The sequence below is a fragment of the Furipterus horrens genome, unplaced genomic scaffold, assembly GCF_987537825.1.
Source record: "Furipterus horrens unplaced genomic scaffold, mFurHor1.1.pri manual_scaffold_7, whole genome shotgun sequence".
Lineage (NCBI taxonomy): Eukaryota > Metazoa > Chordata > Mammalia > Chiroptera > Furipteridae > Furipterus > Furipterus horrens.
The window spans coordinates 106,468,357-106,482,799 of NW_028327177.1; the positions used below are offsets into that span (position 1 = coordinate 106,468,357).

General features: G+C 50.0%; 1 protein-coding gene across 1 annotated transcript in view; it reads right to left on the reverse strand.

Moving 5' to 3' along the window:
- Nucleotides 1-265: 265 nt before the first annotated feature.
- FAM194C (family with sequence similarity 194 member C) overlaps nt 266-14,443 on the reverse strand; it is a 94,393-nt gene continuing 80,215 nt past the window's right edge. Inside the window, exons 16-17 of the mRNA XM_090284223.1 lie at nt 3,419-3,550; nt 266-2,797 (exon numbers count right to left, since the gene is read on the reverse strand). Coding sequence (XP_090140349.1) covers nt 2,701-2,797; nt 3,419-3,550 — 229 coding nt within the window. The 3' untranslated portion in view covers nt 266-2,700. The remainder of the gene's footprint in view (nt 2,798-3,418; nt 3,551-14,443) is intronic.

The following is a 14,443-nucleotide window of genomic DNA, read 5'->3' on the forward strand; positions in this document are numbered from 1 at the left end:
AACAGTGCACAAGGGTTCCATTTTCTCCATGTCCTCAGAGCACTTGCTGTTTTCCCTTTGATAGTAGTCACCCTAATGGGTGTGAGGTGGTGTCCCACTGTGGTTTTGGTTTGCACTTCTCTGATGCTTAGTGACATGGAGAATTTTTCATGTGTTTATTGGCCATTTGTATATCTCCTTTTGAAAAATGACTGTTTAAGCCCTTTGCCCAATTTTGCATTAAGTTGTTTTAGAAGATCTCTATATATTCTGGATATTAATCCCTTATCAATATATAATTTTCAAATATTTTTGCCCATTCTGTGAGCTGCCTTTTTATTCTTTGGATAGTGTCTTTTGATGTATACATTAAAAATATTTTCATGAAGTCCAATTTGTCTATTTTTTCTTTTGTTGCCTGTGCCTTTGGTATCATAGCCATAGAATCATTGCCAAATCCAATGTTACAATGCTTTTGTTCTATGCTTTGTTCTAAGAGTTTTATTGTTTTAGGTCTTACATTTGGTCCCTGATCCAGTTGAAGTTAATTTTTGTATATGGTGTTATGGAAGAGCCCAACTTCATTCTTTTACCTGTGGAAATCTAGTTCTTTACCAGATCTTATGAAACCATACCCTAAACACACAGTTTAGCAGTCAGCTGAAGACTCAGAGTCTAGACTTCTCTGCATAGCTCCCTCTTTGCTGATACTGTGCCCACAAATTCTACTCATTGCTGTCTCTCCAAACTCTGATTTCTCTCCCCAATTCAGAAATACTTTATACTGTGCCTGAATTCTCTTTCCCTGCACCATGATCCAGAACGTATGTCTGGCAGAAAGCTGGGAGTGATTGTAGAACACGCTCTGTGTCCCTTCCTGGTTGGTTGTGTCAGGAGGAAACCCCAGTACTAGTTACTCCAACATGTCTGGAAGCAAAATTCAGTCCATATCTTTTTTGTTTGAGAATATCTTGTTCCTTGCTTAGGTTTTCAGATCCTTCCTTTGTTTATTTTAACATTTTAAACATATTTGTTCTGTACTGTGTCTGACAGTTCCAATATCCAAGGTCCTGTATGTCTGGTTTAACATCTGATATTTGTTTTCATTCACTTCAACTTACATTTTTAAATTTTGGATTGTGAGCTAATGTTCAACCAGGTTCTCTCTGTGGGAATCCTGTGAGATCTAGATGAAGAGTGAACATCTTCAGAGATGGTTTGTGCTTGCTTCTGCCAGGTATCTGGGGGCGCTACTCACTGGGTTTCTGAGACCTCATAGATAGCATCCAGACAGGGTAGGGCAAAAGTGGGTTTACAGCTGTGAGCGCATGAAACACAGAGTTTACTCTTGTAGCAGTATTTATTAATTATTGTCACACAAACAACTCTAAAGTTACTTTTGCCCCACCCTGTCTATATATAAACCAGTATGTGACGGTCGATCTGGACAGGGGTAGAATTTGCTTTCCCTTGCCTTCCAGTTTTTGTGTGTTCCTGTGCTCCGACGGGGAGGAGGGGAGACTGGTTGGGTGTCCAGGACCCCTAACATATATCAGGGCCTTTAGGTATCAAGGGATGCAGGCTTAAGAACATAGCATGTCATTTCAAATCTATTACTAGAGGACAAATGTATAATCCATAAGAAGCCTTTGAATGATACAAATGATAAAAATTAAATCTCAAAAAATTTAGGTTAAAAAAAGCATCTATTACAAAGGGAGCACAGGTTGTTAAGTATAGAGCATGCCACTGAACGCCACCCACAGATCAGGGCCTGAAGTCTCTATTCCAGGCTTGGAGAACAAGGCAGACCCTCTGGGGTCCTCACCCTGCTCTTGAGAGCTGCAGACAAGGAGAGCCAGAGCTGGCGCGCTCTCTGCCCGTCTCAGCTGCCACAGGGAGGCATCAGCACACTAGATGGGCTGCCATCTCTGGCTCCTTGATGCTGGTAAGGATTCTTCACACCTGCTAGCTTAGGCGCTGAGGGTGGGCTAAATGGGGACATTAGCACACAGCGGCCACAGGGGCTCTGGTTTTCCAGTGCTACCAAAGGGCCCTTGGGTGCGGCCTCTCACTGCCTCTTCTGTCCCACTCCATGGCCCTCTCCCTCTCTGTCCACCAGCCTTTCTTTCTCCCTCCTCCCTCATTTCTTTTTCCCTACCTTCCTCTCCCCTCCTTCTCCCCTTCCCTCTCCCCTTTCTCCTGTGCTCTCCCTTCTCATCATCTGTCCCCCCTACTTTCCCTTAGTCTCTTCTCCCTCAACTCCCCTTTCTTCTTCCTGTCTGCCTTCTGCCTCTTCTCTCTCTGATTCCCTGCTTGCCACTTGGGCCATTCCCACTTGGCGAAGGGGAGGAGGGCATAAGCAGTGCCATCACAGACCTCCCTGTGGTTAATGTCTCATTTAGCTTGTCCCTCCTGTCAGGTTCATTTCTTTGGGAGCAGAAGAATCCCAGGCTGACTTCGCTAGCCACAGAAGAAGCTCTGGGTTGGAGCAACCAACTTTCCAAGGACTGGGTCTAGAATAGGGCTGCTGGGGGCCTCAGCCTTGTAGAGCCAGCCTACCTAGCCCATGGCCTCACCCAGATGCTGGAGGCATGCTTCTTTATTACATAAAAGGCTCAGAGACAGGGGGCGGGGGCTGGGGAGGCAGGGCAGGGTGGCCAAGTGGGTGAGGGATGAGCCACGCCCAGGCCTGGCCCTCTGGTGGTCAAGGGGCCTGCATCACTTCTTGGGGGCCAGTTTCTTCCAGTCGTTTATCTTCTTACTGGCCTTCCTGCCTTTGCTGGGAGGATGCAGATCCATATCAGAATGTTTCATCCTAAAAGTCAAAATAGAGAGAAGTGAATGCTGGGAAATGGGTGGAGAGGGCTGGTCTGGACAGCGCCCTGAACCCTGGCCTGGCCTGGCCTGGGCTTGCCTGGCCGAGGTGGGAGTGATTCTTCACCTTGCACAGCTGAAGGCCTCTGGGTGGCTCCAACCCAGGGTCCTGGTGGCACCTGCGACTTTTCTAGGTGCTCACAGTTTTGCTTTTCTATCTTCATGAAAAACATGTGATTTTTCACGCTCTTGCAGAACACGATTTGCTTCACAGCGAACATGGCTAAGTTAGTGGGCTTGACAGGTCTAGTAAGTTTCTTGCAGGGACACAGCTGGCAGTCCCCACCCTTCTCAGACAGGCAGATGGTTTTGGGCTGTGAGGTTTCACTACAAAATTTAAAGGTCTCAACTCCACCAATCAGACCACTGCCAGCAGCTCCAAGGAAAGCAGTTGGGCAGCATGTTGACAAAACAGGCCAGAGGTCAAGGATTGCTGGAGATGACCAGTGCCCAGGGGGATGTGACTACCCAAGGTCACTTAGCCCCGTGTGGCCTCTGTGAGCCATGCTATTCTTCTGACCACAGGAGGGCCCCTTAGTCTTGGGCCAGGGAAGCCACTTACTTCTCAGCTTCAGGGGAAGACTCCTCCATCTTGTCCCCTATGGTCAACGAGGAGCTGCTTCCTTGGACGTCTTCCAACAGTGCTCTCCTGGCTGAGTCAGGGTCATCCAGGACCAGGATGGAGGTTGAAACACTGCAGGGAAGGCATGGAGGGGTGGGCAATGCTCAGTGGAGGCACAGTCTGAGGGGTCCAGAGCTGGGGTGCCTGGCCAAGCAGCCCTCACTTAGAGCTGCCCCTTCAATGTTCCAGTTCCTAGAGAGAAACAGGTGCTTCTCCCTGGGGACCCAGAGACTCACTGGAGGTTGGCTTCCCTGGCTTCTTCTTAAGGTTGGTATTGCCCTAACTCTGTGTCCATGATACCTGTACACTCAGTCTGACCATTAGACAAGCGAAGGAGAGAGGACAGGCAACCAAGAAAATAAGTCATCATGTACAGAGTTATGGGTTGTGCCCTCCCAAATTTACATACTGGAGCCCTAAGCTGTAGTACCCCAGAGAGTAGGAAATAGGGTCATTGCCGATGTAATGAGTTGAGAAGAAGTCATACCAGAGTAGGGTGGGCCTCAATCTAATGTAGCTGGTGTCCTTGTTTAAAAGGGGACACCTGGACACAGACATGCCCAGAGGGGAAGGCCACGTAAAGGCGGTTGGCGCTGCCACAGCTAGGCAGGACTAGAAGCTAGGGGGCTGGAACAGATCCTTTCTTAGCACCCTCTGAAGGAACCTGGCCTACCCACACCTTCATCCTGGACTTCTGGCCTATTGAACCACAAACCCATAAATTTCTGTTTAAGCCACTCAGTCTGTGGAACAGTGTCACACCACCCCAGGAGACTAATGAGCGCATGTGGTCACTCCTCACCTCCGCACTGCAGCTCAAGGCTTTCCAGCCATTCTCTGTCACCAAACACTTTCCAGTTTACAAGATGGTTTTGAGCATCGCAGCAGCCCTGGGTCCCCATTTTACCAACAAGAGCAGAGAGAGGAGCTGGAGGGCACACAGTAGGTTCATGGCAGAGACAGGACTGGCCCTTGTACTCAATGTCTCTTCATATTTATTGAGCCCCCACTATGTGGCTAGCTTAAAGGATGAGCATCTCAGACAGGAGACAAGGGGAGAGAGAAGAGTGAGAGCTCTTCCATTATTGCAAGGGCCCCAGTAAAACAAAATAAAAAAAGGAAAAGTACCAAAACAGGGTCATAGAATCTGGGTACATTCCCAATGTCTGCATTTAGGAAACTAATGCCTCTCTTCACAGCTCACTCTGCCACCCTGCCCCAAGGGGAGCATACACACAAAGTCAAGTGATCCTTTGCATCACAGCAATGGAAACAAGGACAAGGGCCTAGCTGAGGCTCTTTGAGAAGTCAGGTCCTCGGATGGCTTGTGGAGGTGTCCAGGCTGAGCCTAGGGGTGCTGGCAACCATTTCTGCTACCCCCAAGGGAGTGGGCCAGGTGCAGGGTCAGAGCCAGGACCCCCTGCAGGGCTCCAGCCAAGGGTGGGAGGGGAGGAAGTCCCTGGGCTCTATGGGTCACATGGGATACTTGGGGGGGTGCAGGGGGAAAGCCCAGAAAGAAGCATGGTTCCCCTAAATTTCATCATTCATTTACTCACATCACGAGTATTTACTGAGCACCTACTCTCTGAGCTAGGTTCCAGGAGTAAATACTATAGGCCCTGAGCTTACAGCTGGCTACTCAAGCCTGAAGTGGCCTCTCCAGGTCACTGGCCTCCTCCCTGGCCTCCCTGCTTCCAGCCTCACCCGTTCCCACTCTGTCTGTACTGCTGCCTATGGGCTCATCCTCCTCGCTCTGGCATCATCTCTCCCATTTAAAGCCAGTGTGCGGCTCTTCAACTTCTGCAGAGTTGAATCCCAACTCCCTGTAGTGATGCCCAGCTCAAGGCCCATCAGAACTTAACCCCACACCACCAGCATGTTTTTCTAACAGACCTCTTGGCAGCCCCCACTAAATCCACAGCTATCTGTTCCCTGGTCCCCAAAGTACACCTTGCCTTTGCCCACCTTAGTCCCTGCCAGGAGTGCCTTTTCCTTCTCCCTTTCTGCTGGGCCTTCTACTCATCCTTCAAGGCCAGGTTCCCATGTCACCTCCACTGGGAAGCCCTCCCTGAACTCTGACAGAAGGAGTGATTTCCTTGACTGCTTATAATGGTGCAGGGTTCATAGCTCTGTGAATCTGCCTCCAGTCAACTGAGGGGAGGATTTGATTTTAGCAACTTGGCATGGCTCTCAGTAGGTATGAGTGAGTGAATGAACAAATGAATCAAGTGACAGGGACACCACAGGAACGCGAGTGACTAGGACAGTGGGGCCATGCAGCCATCTTGCTGGGATGACAGGAACACTCTTGTTCCTGTTGACCATAGGCCAGGTGCTTCCCTGGAAGAATAATCTAGAGATGGAAGCCAAGACCATCCTTTCATCAGGGATAAGAGGAATAGCCTCCTGGAAAGGGAAGTGGTTGCAACAGGGCAGCCCCTCCAGCAATTCCAGAAACCTTTGTGCTTACTTCAGTGAAGGGAAAGTGTCAGCAAATGCTGGCCCTTACCAGACATGAAGCCCGCCTCTCAAAGGCATCAAGGTCAGCCCCCTGTTTCTGAGCCCCCAGCCCATACTTCAGGAAGGTAACCTCTCTCCACTCAGCCCATCCAGGTTCCCAGTATTAGACAGAGGTGGCTTTAAAACCACCTTCATCCATACTGAGTGCTCCTGTGACAAGCTTATGACATGCTGGTTAGTCCCAACCCAGTCCCTTCCAGATTCATGAGTAAAGACCAATTCTAATCAAGCTTCTCCCCAGCTCAAGAACCTTTAATGGCTCCCCATTGCCTGCATGATCAAATCACGAAACCTCCCTTGCTTATCCAGAGCCTGTTTGTCCTTCAGCAGAGGACCCTATTCCGACAGGTCTGGCCAGACTCCCCATGAGTGTGTCCACAGTGATGGCCTAACACGGGAAGAGCCCGGGCATTACCTGACTCTGGCAGCTTTCTACTTTCTCCTCTCTACAAGCTGACAAGTCTTATCTCACCAGCCAGGCCTGGCCTATAGCTCACATGTCTTGGGGTCCCTTAACAAAGTGGTTTGACCCAGAGCAGGTCAGCAACAGGCTCACAGTGCCACGAAACCCTGGGGCTGAACCAGAGTTTTGCATGAGAACTGCCACAGCTGGGTAGGGACAGCCGCCTGGGTGTGGAGGTAGGGAGGCAACTTGGGACAAAGAGGGAGGTTTGAGGGCCAGCTCTGTCCCTGCTGTCCCCCCCCCCCCCCAGAACTCTCGCTTCCCAGGGCCAGGCTTGCAGGAGCTGTAGCGGTACCCAAGGACAGGGTGGGCAAGGCTGTTGAAGGCAGGGAGTAAGTGGGCTTCCTGGGTTGACGGAGGAGGCTAGCATGAGCAGCTGGTGCCATGGAGTGCCCTCCCTCAGAGCAGGATCACTGTAGGAGGGTCTGGCCGAGGCGGGCTCCTATCTGGGCACTGGGCCCACTCTTCCCATCACCATCCTTAGAGACATCCTGGCAGGGGAAGCTGAGGTGGGCTTGGGCCTCCAGCACAGCAAACTAGAGAAGAGACCCAGGCCTCCTGACCCTGTACCCTGGCCCTCCCTTTCCTTTCCCCTACCCCTCTGCTCCCTCTCAGCCTCTTCCTGCCTCTCCTAAGGTGAGCAAGAAGTAGTTGTGTTACCAAGTGGCACAACTGTGAACAGCTTCCTGTCATATATGAATGGCACTTCACAGTTTACAAAGCCTATTGAGTATTACATGGGCATTTACATAGTACTGTGCCTTTCCAGTTTGTAATATACTCTGCACTTAACAGTTTATAAAGTGCTTTGTCATTTATAGAGTGTCTTGTGGTTTACAAAGTGCTTTACAGGGTATTGGGTACATTGCTGTTTATAAAGCACTTTACAGGGCTTCCAGCTTACAAAGTGCTTTGGAGCAGGTCCATCTGCCAGTTTGGATGGAGGGAAGTTTACAAGACACTTTGCAGGTCACAAGGCACATCACAGCTTCCAAAGCCCTTGGTGATTTATTGGGCATGTGGCACTGTACAAAGGACTTTGTTTTGTATAGATTTCATGATAATTTGGAAGGTGCTCTGTAGTTGGACAGGCACATTACAGTTTACTTTGGGCTTTGCGGTTTCCAGGGCACATGGCACTTCGTCATTACAGAGTGCATTATCTCTTAGTTTTTGATCCTCTCAACTCACTCCTAAGAATGCCTTGAAAGAATGATGTGCTGAATTCCCAGGGAGACAGCTGAGGCCCAGGGCGGGCAAGTGACACATCTGAAGCTGTGTCTGTGCTGGCCGGCACCCTGTCTCTGCAGAGCGTATCCCTGCCCCCGCTGGCTCCCTGCCTCTCTGTAGAAGGCTCGCCTCACAGACTCCCATATGGCCCTGCAGCTGGGCTTGAAGTCTACAGCTTCGCGCTTCTCTCCCCACTGCCCAGTGGGCAGCAGAGCAAAGGCGGGTGCAGGTGGCGGGAATCGCAGTCAACAGAGTGAACCTCTCCTCCGTGGCTCCAAGGTGTGGACCAGCCTGTCTCCCTGTGCCCTTCAAATCCCACATGCACAGAGGTGGCAGGAAAGCAGAATCCCAGGAGTGGGTCTCTTAAGACTTCCTGGGCTTGGCAAACTGCAGTGAGCAGGGTGAGGGGAAACAGGGTGGCACTGGGTTCTTCCTCACCCCCACCCAGCCTGCCCCTACTCCTGGGATGGCGTGTGGCTCAGCATTTCTTAGGAATTCAAAGCACAGCTAAATGGGGAAATGGAGTCAAGTCCAGGGCAACAGAGGGGAAGGACCCTTGGGTTATATGATGAGAACCAGTGTGACCAGGACAGAGGAGACATCCCTGGAGCCCCCATGAGGACCCCCACCAGGCCTAGACTCTGTTGGCGAAGGAGGTATATTTGTACCTAGAGAGCTAACCAGCTAGTAGAGCCTGGCTGTCTCTGGAAGATGCCCTGGAGTGGCAAGGCCAGAGGGGACTGGAGCCTTTGACACACCCTGGGGCCTCTGTCCCCCTTCGATTGATCACATCCTGTCCTGACCTGGTCCCGCTGTGGTACAGTGTGCCTCTGCTCTCAGGCACGAATCTCAGGGGCTGCCAACAGTATGACTTCTCTCGGCCATGACGAGGACTCATCAGGCCAACGAGAAAGAGAGAAAGAGCAGCCACCAGGAGTCAGGTGGATGAAGCCCAGACTCAAGGTGAGCCACCTCCTCAGGACACAACCCTATCTATGTGTCTTAGCTGTACTTCCTGCCCACCAGACTGCTGCCCACTCCACCAGGAGCTTTCCTGACTGTCCAGCCTGCTGAGCAGTCCCTTATCATGGCTCCCTCTGGGGGTCTAGAGCTTGACTGGATGAGGACAAGCCCTGTGAGTCCCTGTGGCTATGTGCTTACCCCTGAACCCCATCCCCAAGCCGCAGACCATCAGAGAGAAGCCAAGAGGGCAAAGAGGGGCCAAGTCTGGGTGAACTCAGCCCAGGACAGAATTGTCCCTGGGGATAGGGGCGGGGTGTCATTAGCTGCTTAATAAATGAAGGAGGGAAAGAAGACACAGGGCAGGTGGAGGAGCTGAGTCTCATGCGGCTCTGGTCTCCAGGACAGTCCTGGAGCTAGGAGCCTTCTTTGGGCCTGACCTTGGTGCAGGCCCACTCAACCCAGTCCTGAGGGTCGATGATGAGGACCATGGCAGCTGCCCCTGAGGCCACGCCATACCGCAGGCTCCCTCCCCTTACCCACTTCTGCTCTGCCTGGCTGGCTGCGCATCCAGGTTCCTTCCCTTCAAGGAAGGAGCTGCACCAGGGAGTACCCCAGGAAACCTTCCAGGGAGACACGCACTCATGCTGGAATTCCAGGTTGTGGGGCAGATGTGAGGGACTGATGTGGACAGTTTGGTGGAACAGGAAGATGTTCTGGTGGGCAGAGTGAGGACGGGACCTGGTGCTACCAGAGTGGAGAGGGTGGACTTTGAAGCTCTTGCCTGGGGAGCTCCCTAACTGAGAAACACAGCCCCTTTCCTTCCCTGTCAGCTGCAAGCACCCACAGAATATCCTTCCCCTCCCCACTTAAGAATTGTGGGTAAAGGCATATAACACACAATTTATGATCTTAACTATTTGTAAATGTACAGTTCTGTGGCATTAAGTGCATTCACATGGTTGTGCTACCACCTCCACCATCCAGTTCCAGAGCTTTTTCATCTTCCCAAACTGAAACCCTGTGCCCATTAAATACCATGTTTCCCCCAAAACAAGACAGTGTCTTGTATTAATTTTTGCTCCTAAAGACGTGCTAGGTCTTATTTTCATGGGGATGTCTTATTTTTTTCATGAACAAGAATTCACATTTATTGTTGAACAAAAAAATCAACATTTATTAATATACTGTACTCATGTCATCACAAACATCAGCATAACCAGCCAAACTCTGAATTCCATCAAGAATTTGGGGGGAGCTGTAGCAATGACTGCTGCTAGGTCTTATTTTCAAGGGAGGCCTTATATTTCTAAGCTTGAAAAAAATTGCACTAGGTCTTATTTTCGGGGGATGTCTTATTTTTGGGGAAACAGGGTACTAACTCCACATTTCCCCTCCCCAGCCTCTGCAAACTCCCGCACTGTTGTCTTTATAAATTTGACTACTCTAGGGACTTCATCTAAGTGGAATCATTGAGCATTTGTCATTTTGCGACTAGCTCATTTCACTGATTATAATGTCCTCAAGTTTCATCCATGTTGTACCATGGTGCCGAAGTTCCTTTCTTTTTAAGGCTGAATAATATTCCATGTATGTATATACAGACCACACTTTCTTTATCCATTCATCCATTAATGAATACTTGGTTTGCTTCCACTTCCTGGATATTCTGAGAAATGCTGCTATGAACAGGGGTGTATAAATATCTCTTTGAGGCCCTGTTTTCAATTCTTTTGGGCATATACCCATAAGTAAAATTGCTGGATCATATGGTGAGTCTATGTTTAAATTTTTTAAAAACTGCCATCCTGTTTTCCACAGTGGCTGAACTATTTTATATTCCTACCAGCAGTGGGTAAGGTTTCCAGTTTCTCCACATCCTCACCATTACTTGTTATTTTCTGATTTTCTTTTTTTTTTCTTTCTGATAATAGCCATCCTAATGGGTGTGAAGTGGTATCTCATGCGGTTTTGACTTGCATTTCTCTGCCGATTAGTGCTCTTCATTCTTCTTCACACCATTTTCTGGGGCTTTGGATCAGCAAAAGTGCAGCAGTTCAAGGTCTTGTTCACCTCCAAATTCCCACTGCGGAGCACAGGGCTGGGCGTGCAGTACTTGCTCATTGTTCAGAAACTGGAGAGTCATGACTTTTAGGCTGAGAAAGGAGACCACTTCTGGAGAGAGGCGTCTCCCCGCAGCGAAGGCATTTGAGGGGCGGTCGATGACCATGGCATGCAGTGATTATCATTGTGTCAACCAGCTCTTCCTCATTCTGACCTGACCTCTGACTCTGGGATGGAATAAAATCTGTCCTAGGTCATCATTCAGTGACCGTTTCCCAAGAACCTCCTATGTGCTGAGCCCTGGGGATGCGGGAGGACATGAAGAGAAGGCAGGTGAAGTGTCTAGGGCAGGTGATGCAGGACACCCAGCCCTTCGGTTGGGCACAGCTTAACACATGCAGAGGGATCCGCAGCTCCTTCCCAACGCACTGCCTACTCCTCAGCGCAGAGCTGTCCCCAGGAGACCCCAGCGCCTCAGGTCTGCATGAGTCTGGGACCCTTCCAGTGGCCCCACAACCTCCTCCCAGTTGTCCTTGGCCAGGCCTGCCCCCACTCTTCTGCTCTGTTTGTCACAACCAGTCTCCTTGCTAGGCAGGAGCCCACCCCAATCTCAGCTGGAGCTGAAGCCTGAGTGGAGAGCTACAACTCCCTGGGCAGCCAAGCTCCTTCACTAGCCATGGACAGACGCAGTGCTTCTTCCTTGCTCACAGCTCTTGCTTCTCACGGTGGCCTCACAGACCCTGGGCCCAGACTGAGGACTCTCTCGGTGGCCGGCTCCTCTGAGGAAAGAGAAGGCCGAAGTGCCCACAGCCCAGTGATCTGGTTCCCACCTCTGCCTACTCCCTGCTGACCTGTCTCTTCTCCCCTCACCTCTCTACCCACTATGGTTGTAAAAAGCTAGCAGATTAAAACTCTAGGTGAGGAAGACATGATTCCCACCAAGGGACAGTGAGTCTCACCTCCCATGCCCACAGCTCTGAGTGCAAAACTGTCTGCCAACATCCTTCTTGGCACAGAAGACCCAGAAATGAAACATTAGCACTCCAGGCACTACACACCTCCCTTGCATTATACACAGATTCTTCTGCCTCCTAAGATTTTTATCTCAGCATAACAGTCTCTCATGCTGGGACTTCTACATCCATTGACCATAAGTTTTCCAAACCTAAAGGTGAACAGTTGTTCTTCTTCCTCTCAAACCACCTCTTGGCGGCCAAGTGTACTGCCAACCTCGATTCCATCATCGACCCCGGTCTCGTGCACAGCTGAGCAGTGGGCCTCCCACGCACTCATCCAAGTTGCATAATTAACAAACATGCGGACAGGCCAAGCACAGAGGCCTGCCCTTCAGCCTGCCACTGCTCACTGCGTGCTGGGTGTGGCTGAACAAATGGCTGCCTGAGCCATGTCCATCCATTTCGTCTGCAGTACATTGAGAGCTCTCACCCAGTGACATCCCAGTCAGGCAACCTAGGCCAACAGCATGTCTCTCACTTCTGATCTAGTTTCCCTGCTGGAAGAGGACCTGGGGTCAGTGGGTGGTTTTAAAACACATCTACAAATTCTTCAACAGTCTTCCATCAAGAAGTGGGGTCTTGCTCCTCTTCTTTGAACATGGGTTGGCCCTAAGGACTCACATGCAGGGGAAGATGATGCTAAATGACTCATGGGGCCGAGTCATAACAGGCAATGCAGTTCCCACCTGGCTCTCTTGGGACTTAGTTCTTGGAACCCAGTTGCCATGTTGTGAGGAAGCCCAGGCCACATGGAGAGGCCACACATAAGTGTTCCCGCTGATAGTCTGCACTGACTACTAGCCACATGAGTAAGCAAGCCTTTTAGAGGACTCCAGGCCCAGTCACCTTCTGACCACAACTACCTAAGAGACCCAAGCACAAGTCACCAAGCTGAGCCTCGTAGGCTGCCCATCCATCAGAGGCAATAATAACAAATAATTGTTTTGTTTGGCACCACTAAGCTTGGAGTGATAGTTTCACAGATATAGATTACAGAACTGTTGTTATGGCAACATTTTCTAGTAGACATTCCATTCCATTTCTTACTAAATGTTTTCAAATAAGCCATTCTAGAAATAGGAAGAGTCCTACTGGTTTATATTTTCACAAATCTGTCCCTTTCCACTTTCAATAACTTAAACCATCTGTGGTGTGTGTGTGTGCGTGTGTGTGTGTGTGCGCGTGCACAGTTTTCTGACTTTCTCCACTATTCCTCAGAATTGTCAAAAATTGTCATAAACATGCCATTAAGTCTTTTCAGAGCCCTTGGATATAACAAATTAAGAGCCTGGAACTCATTTTAGTTATATAATAACAACATTAACAACTGTAATTTGTAACCTCTCAGTAAATGTTAGTGATGTGCCAGCATTTCACATGTATTGACTTACCTAACCCTTACAACTCAAGACAGGTAAAAACTATGCTTCTTCTCGCTGAGGCACACAGAGGGTAAGTGGTTTGCCACATACATACAGCTACTAAAGGCGGCCAGACTCCTCCCGCCCTCTTGCCTGTGTTAGGCATAGCCTGCCTTTCCCCATTAAAGGTCATCCTCCTTTTGAGGACAGCAGAAACCAAATAAGAGCTGTGTCTTTTTGTAACTAGTTTTTGGCAAACCCCACTCCCCATCTAACACATCCCCTAGTGGTGAACTGGGCTTCTGAATGTCTCTGCAAATATCTGCACTTGTTGTCTTTGGCTTCAGTTCATCCACATTTGGGGCCTCCCTAATGGATTCTCCCCTGATCCCTTTGGTCTTTGGTGTATTTCTTACTTAAACCTGAGCAACCCCTCTGCCTCTGTCTTCCTTTTTCTCTAGAATTGTCAATCAAGGACCTCCACAACCTCCCTCTTTGAGTCTCATGCCTTGGGTCTCGGTGACTTTTCTCTGCAGCACTTGTTGGCTGCTGCCCTTCCTGATGTCCGCAGCCTCCTCGGGACCCTGCCTTCTCCACTAAGCATTCCAGGATGCTTGGGCCATGGTACAACCTCTACAGTTTCTCTGGAGTGGATTTCCCCCAAACCTCTTACTGGTCAGGCAGACCTTCTGACAAGCCCCAAACTCAGCACATGAGGGAGGGAATGGCATCAGGACTCCTAGACAGCTGAGCAGCCTGGTGGGAGCGGGGGCTGCCCAACTCAGTGCAGTGGGGGCACACTCACAGGCAAGCCCACGTCTGCACACATGTTTAGAAAGCACTTCAGCAAACATACTTTCCTAAGTTCCTCACAAACAACCCTGTGAGATAGGCATTATTACGCTCTTTTTAAAGGTGAGGAAAACAGGATTAGGAAGGCAGATGGATTAGCCCATGGTCACCCACCTAGTAAAGAGCAGAGCAGGGGCCCCAGCCTTGTCTTGGGACCCTGACCCAGTCAGTTTTCTGCTGCACCATATGGCTCAGGCCTTCTAGAATCTACTCCTTTCTCCTACTACAGCCTACTACAGCCTTCAGCAACGTCATGAGCCCCAGGTTCCTCCCCTGGACCAGACTGCATGCTGCTTGAGCTGAGATACTCATCTTTGCTCTTCTCACCCAAGCTGGGCCCACGCAGTGCTTAGTAATGGGCACCACCTGCTTGAAAAGCAAGCCCTCAGAGGCTGAGAGGTAGACTTAAGCCAGGTCACGCCACTTCCTTTACAAGGACCTGAGATCAGTCCATGAATGACCCTTGTCTATGTGGCCCTGCTGGTAAACAAAGTGGAAG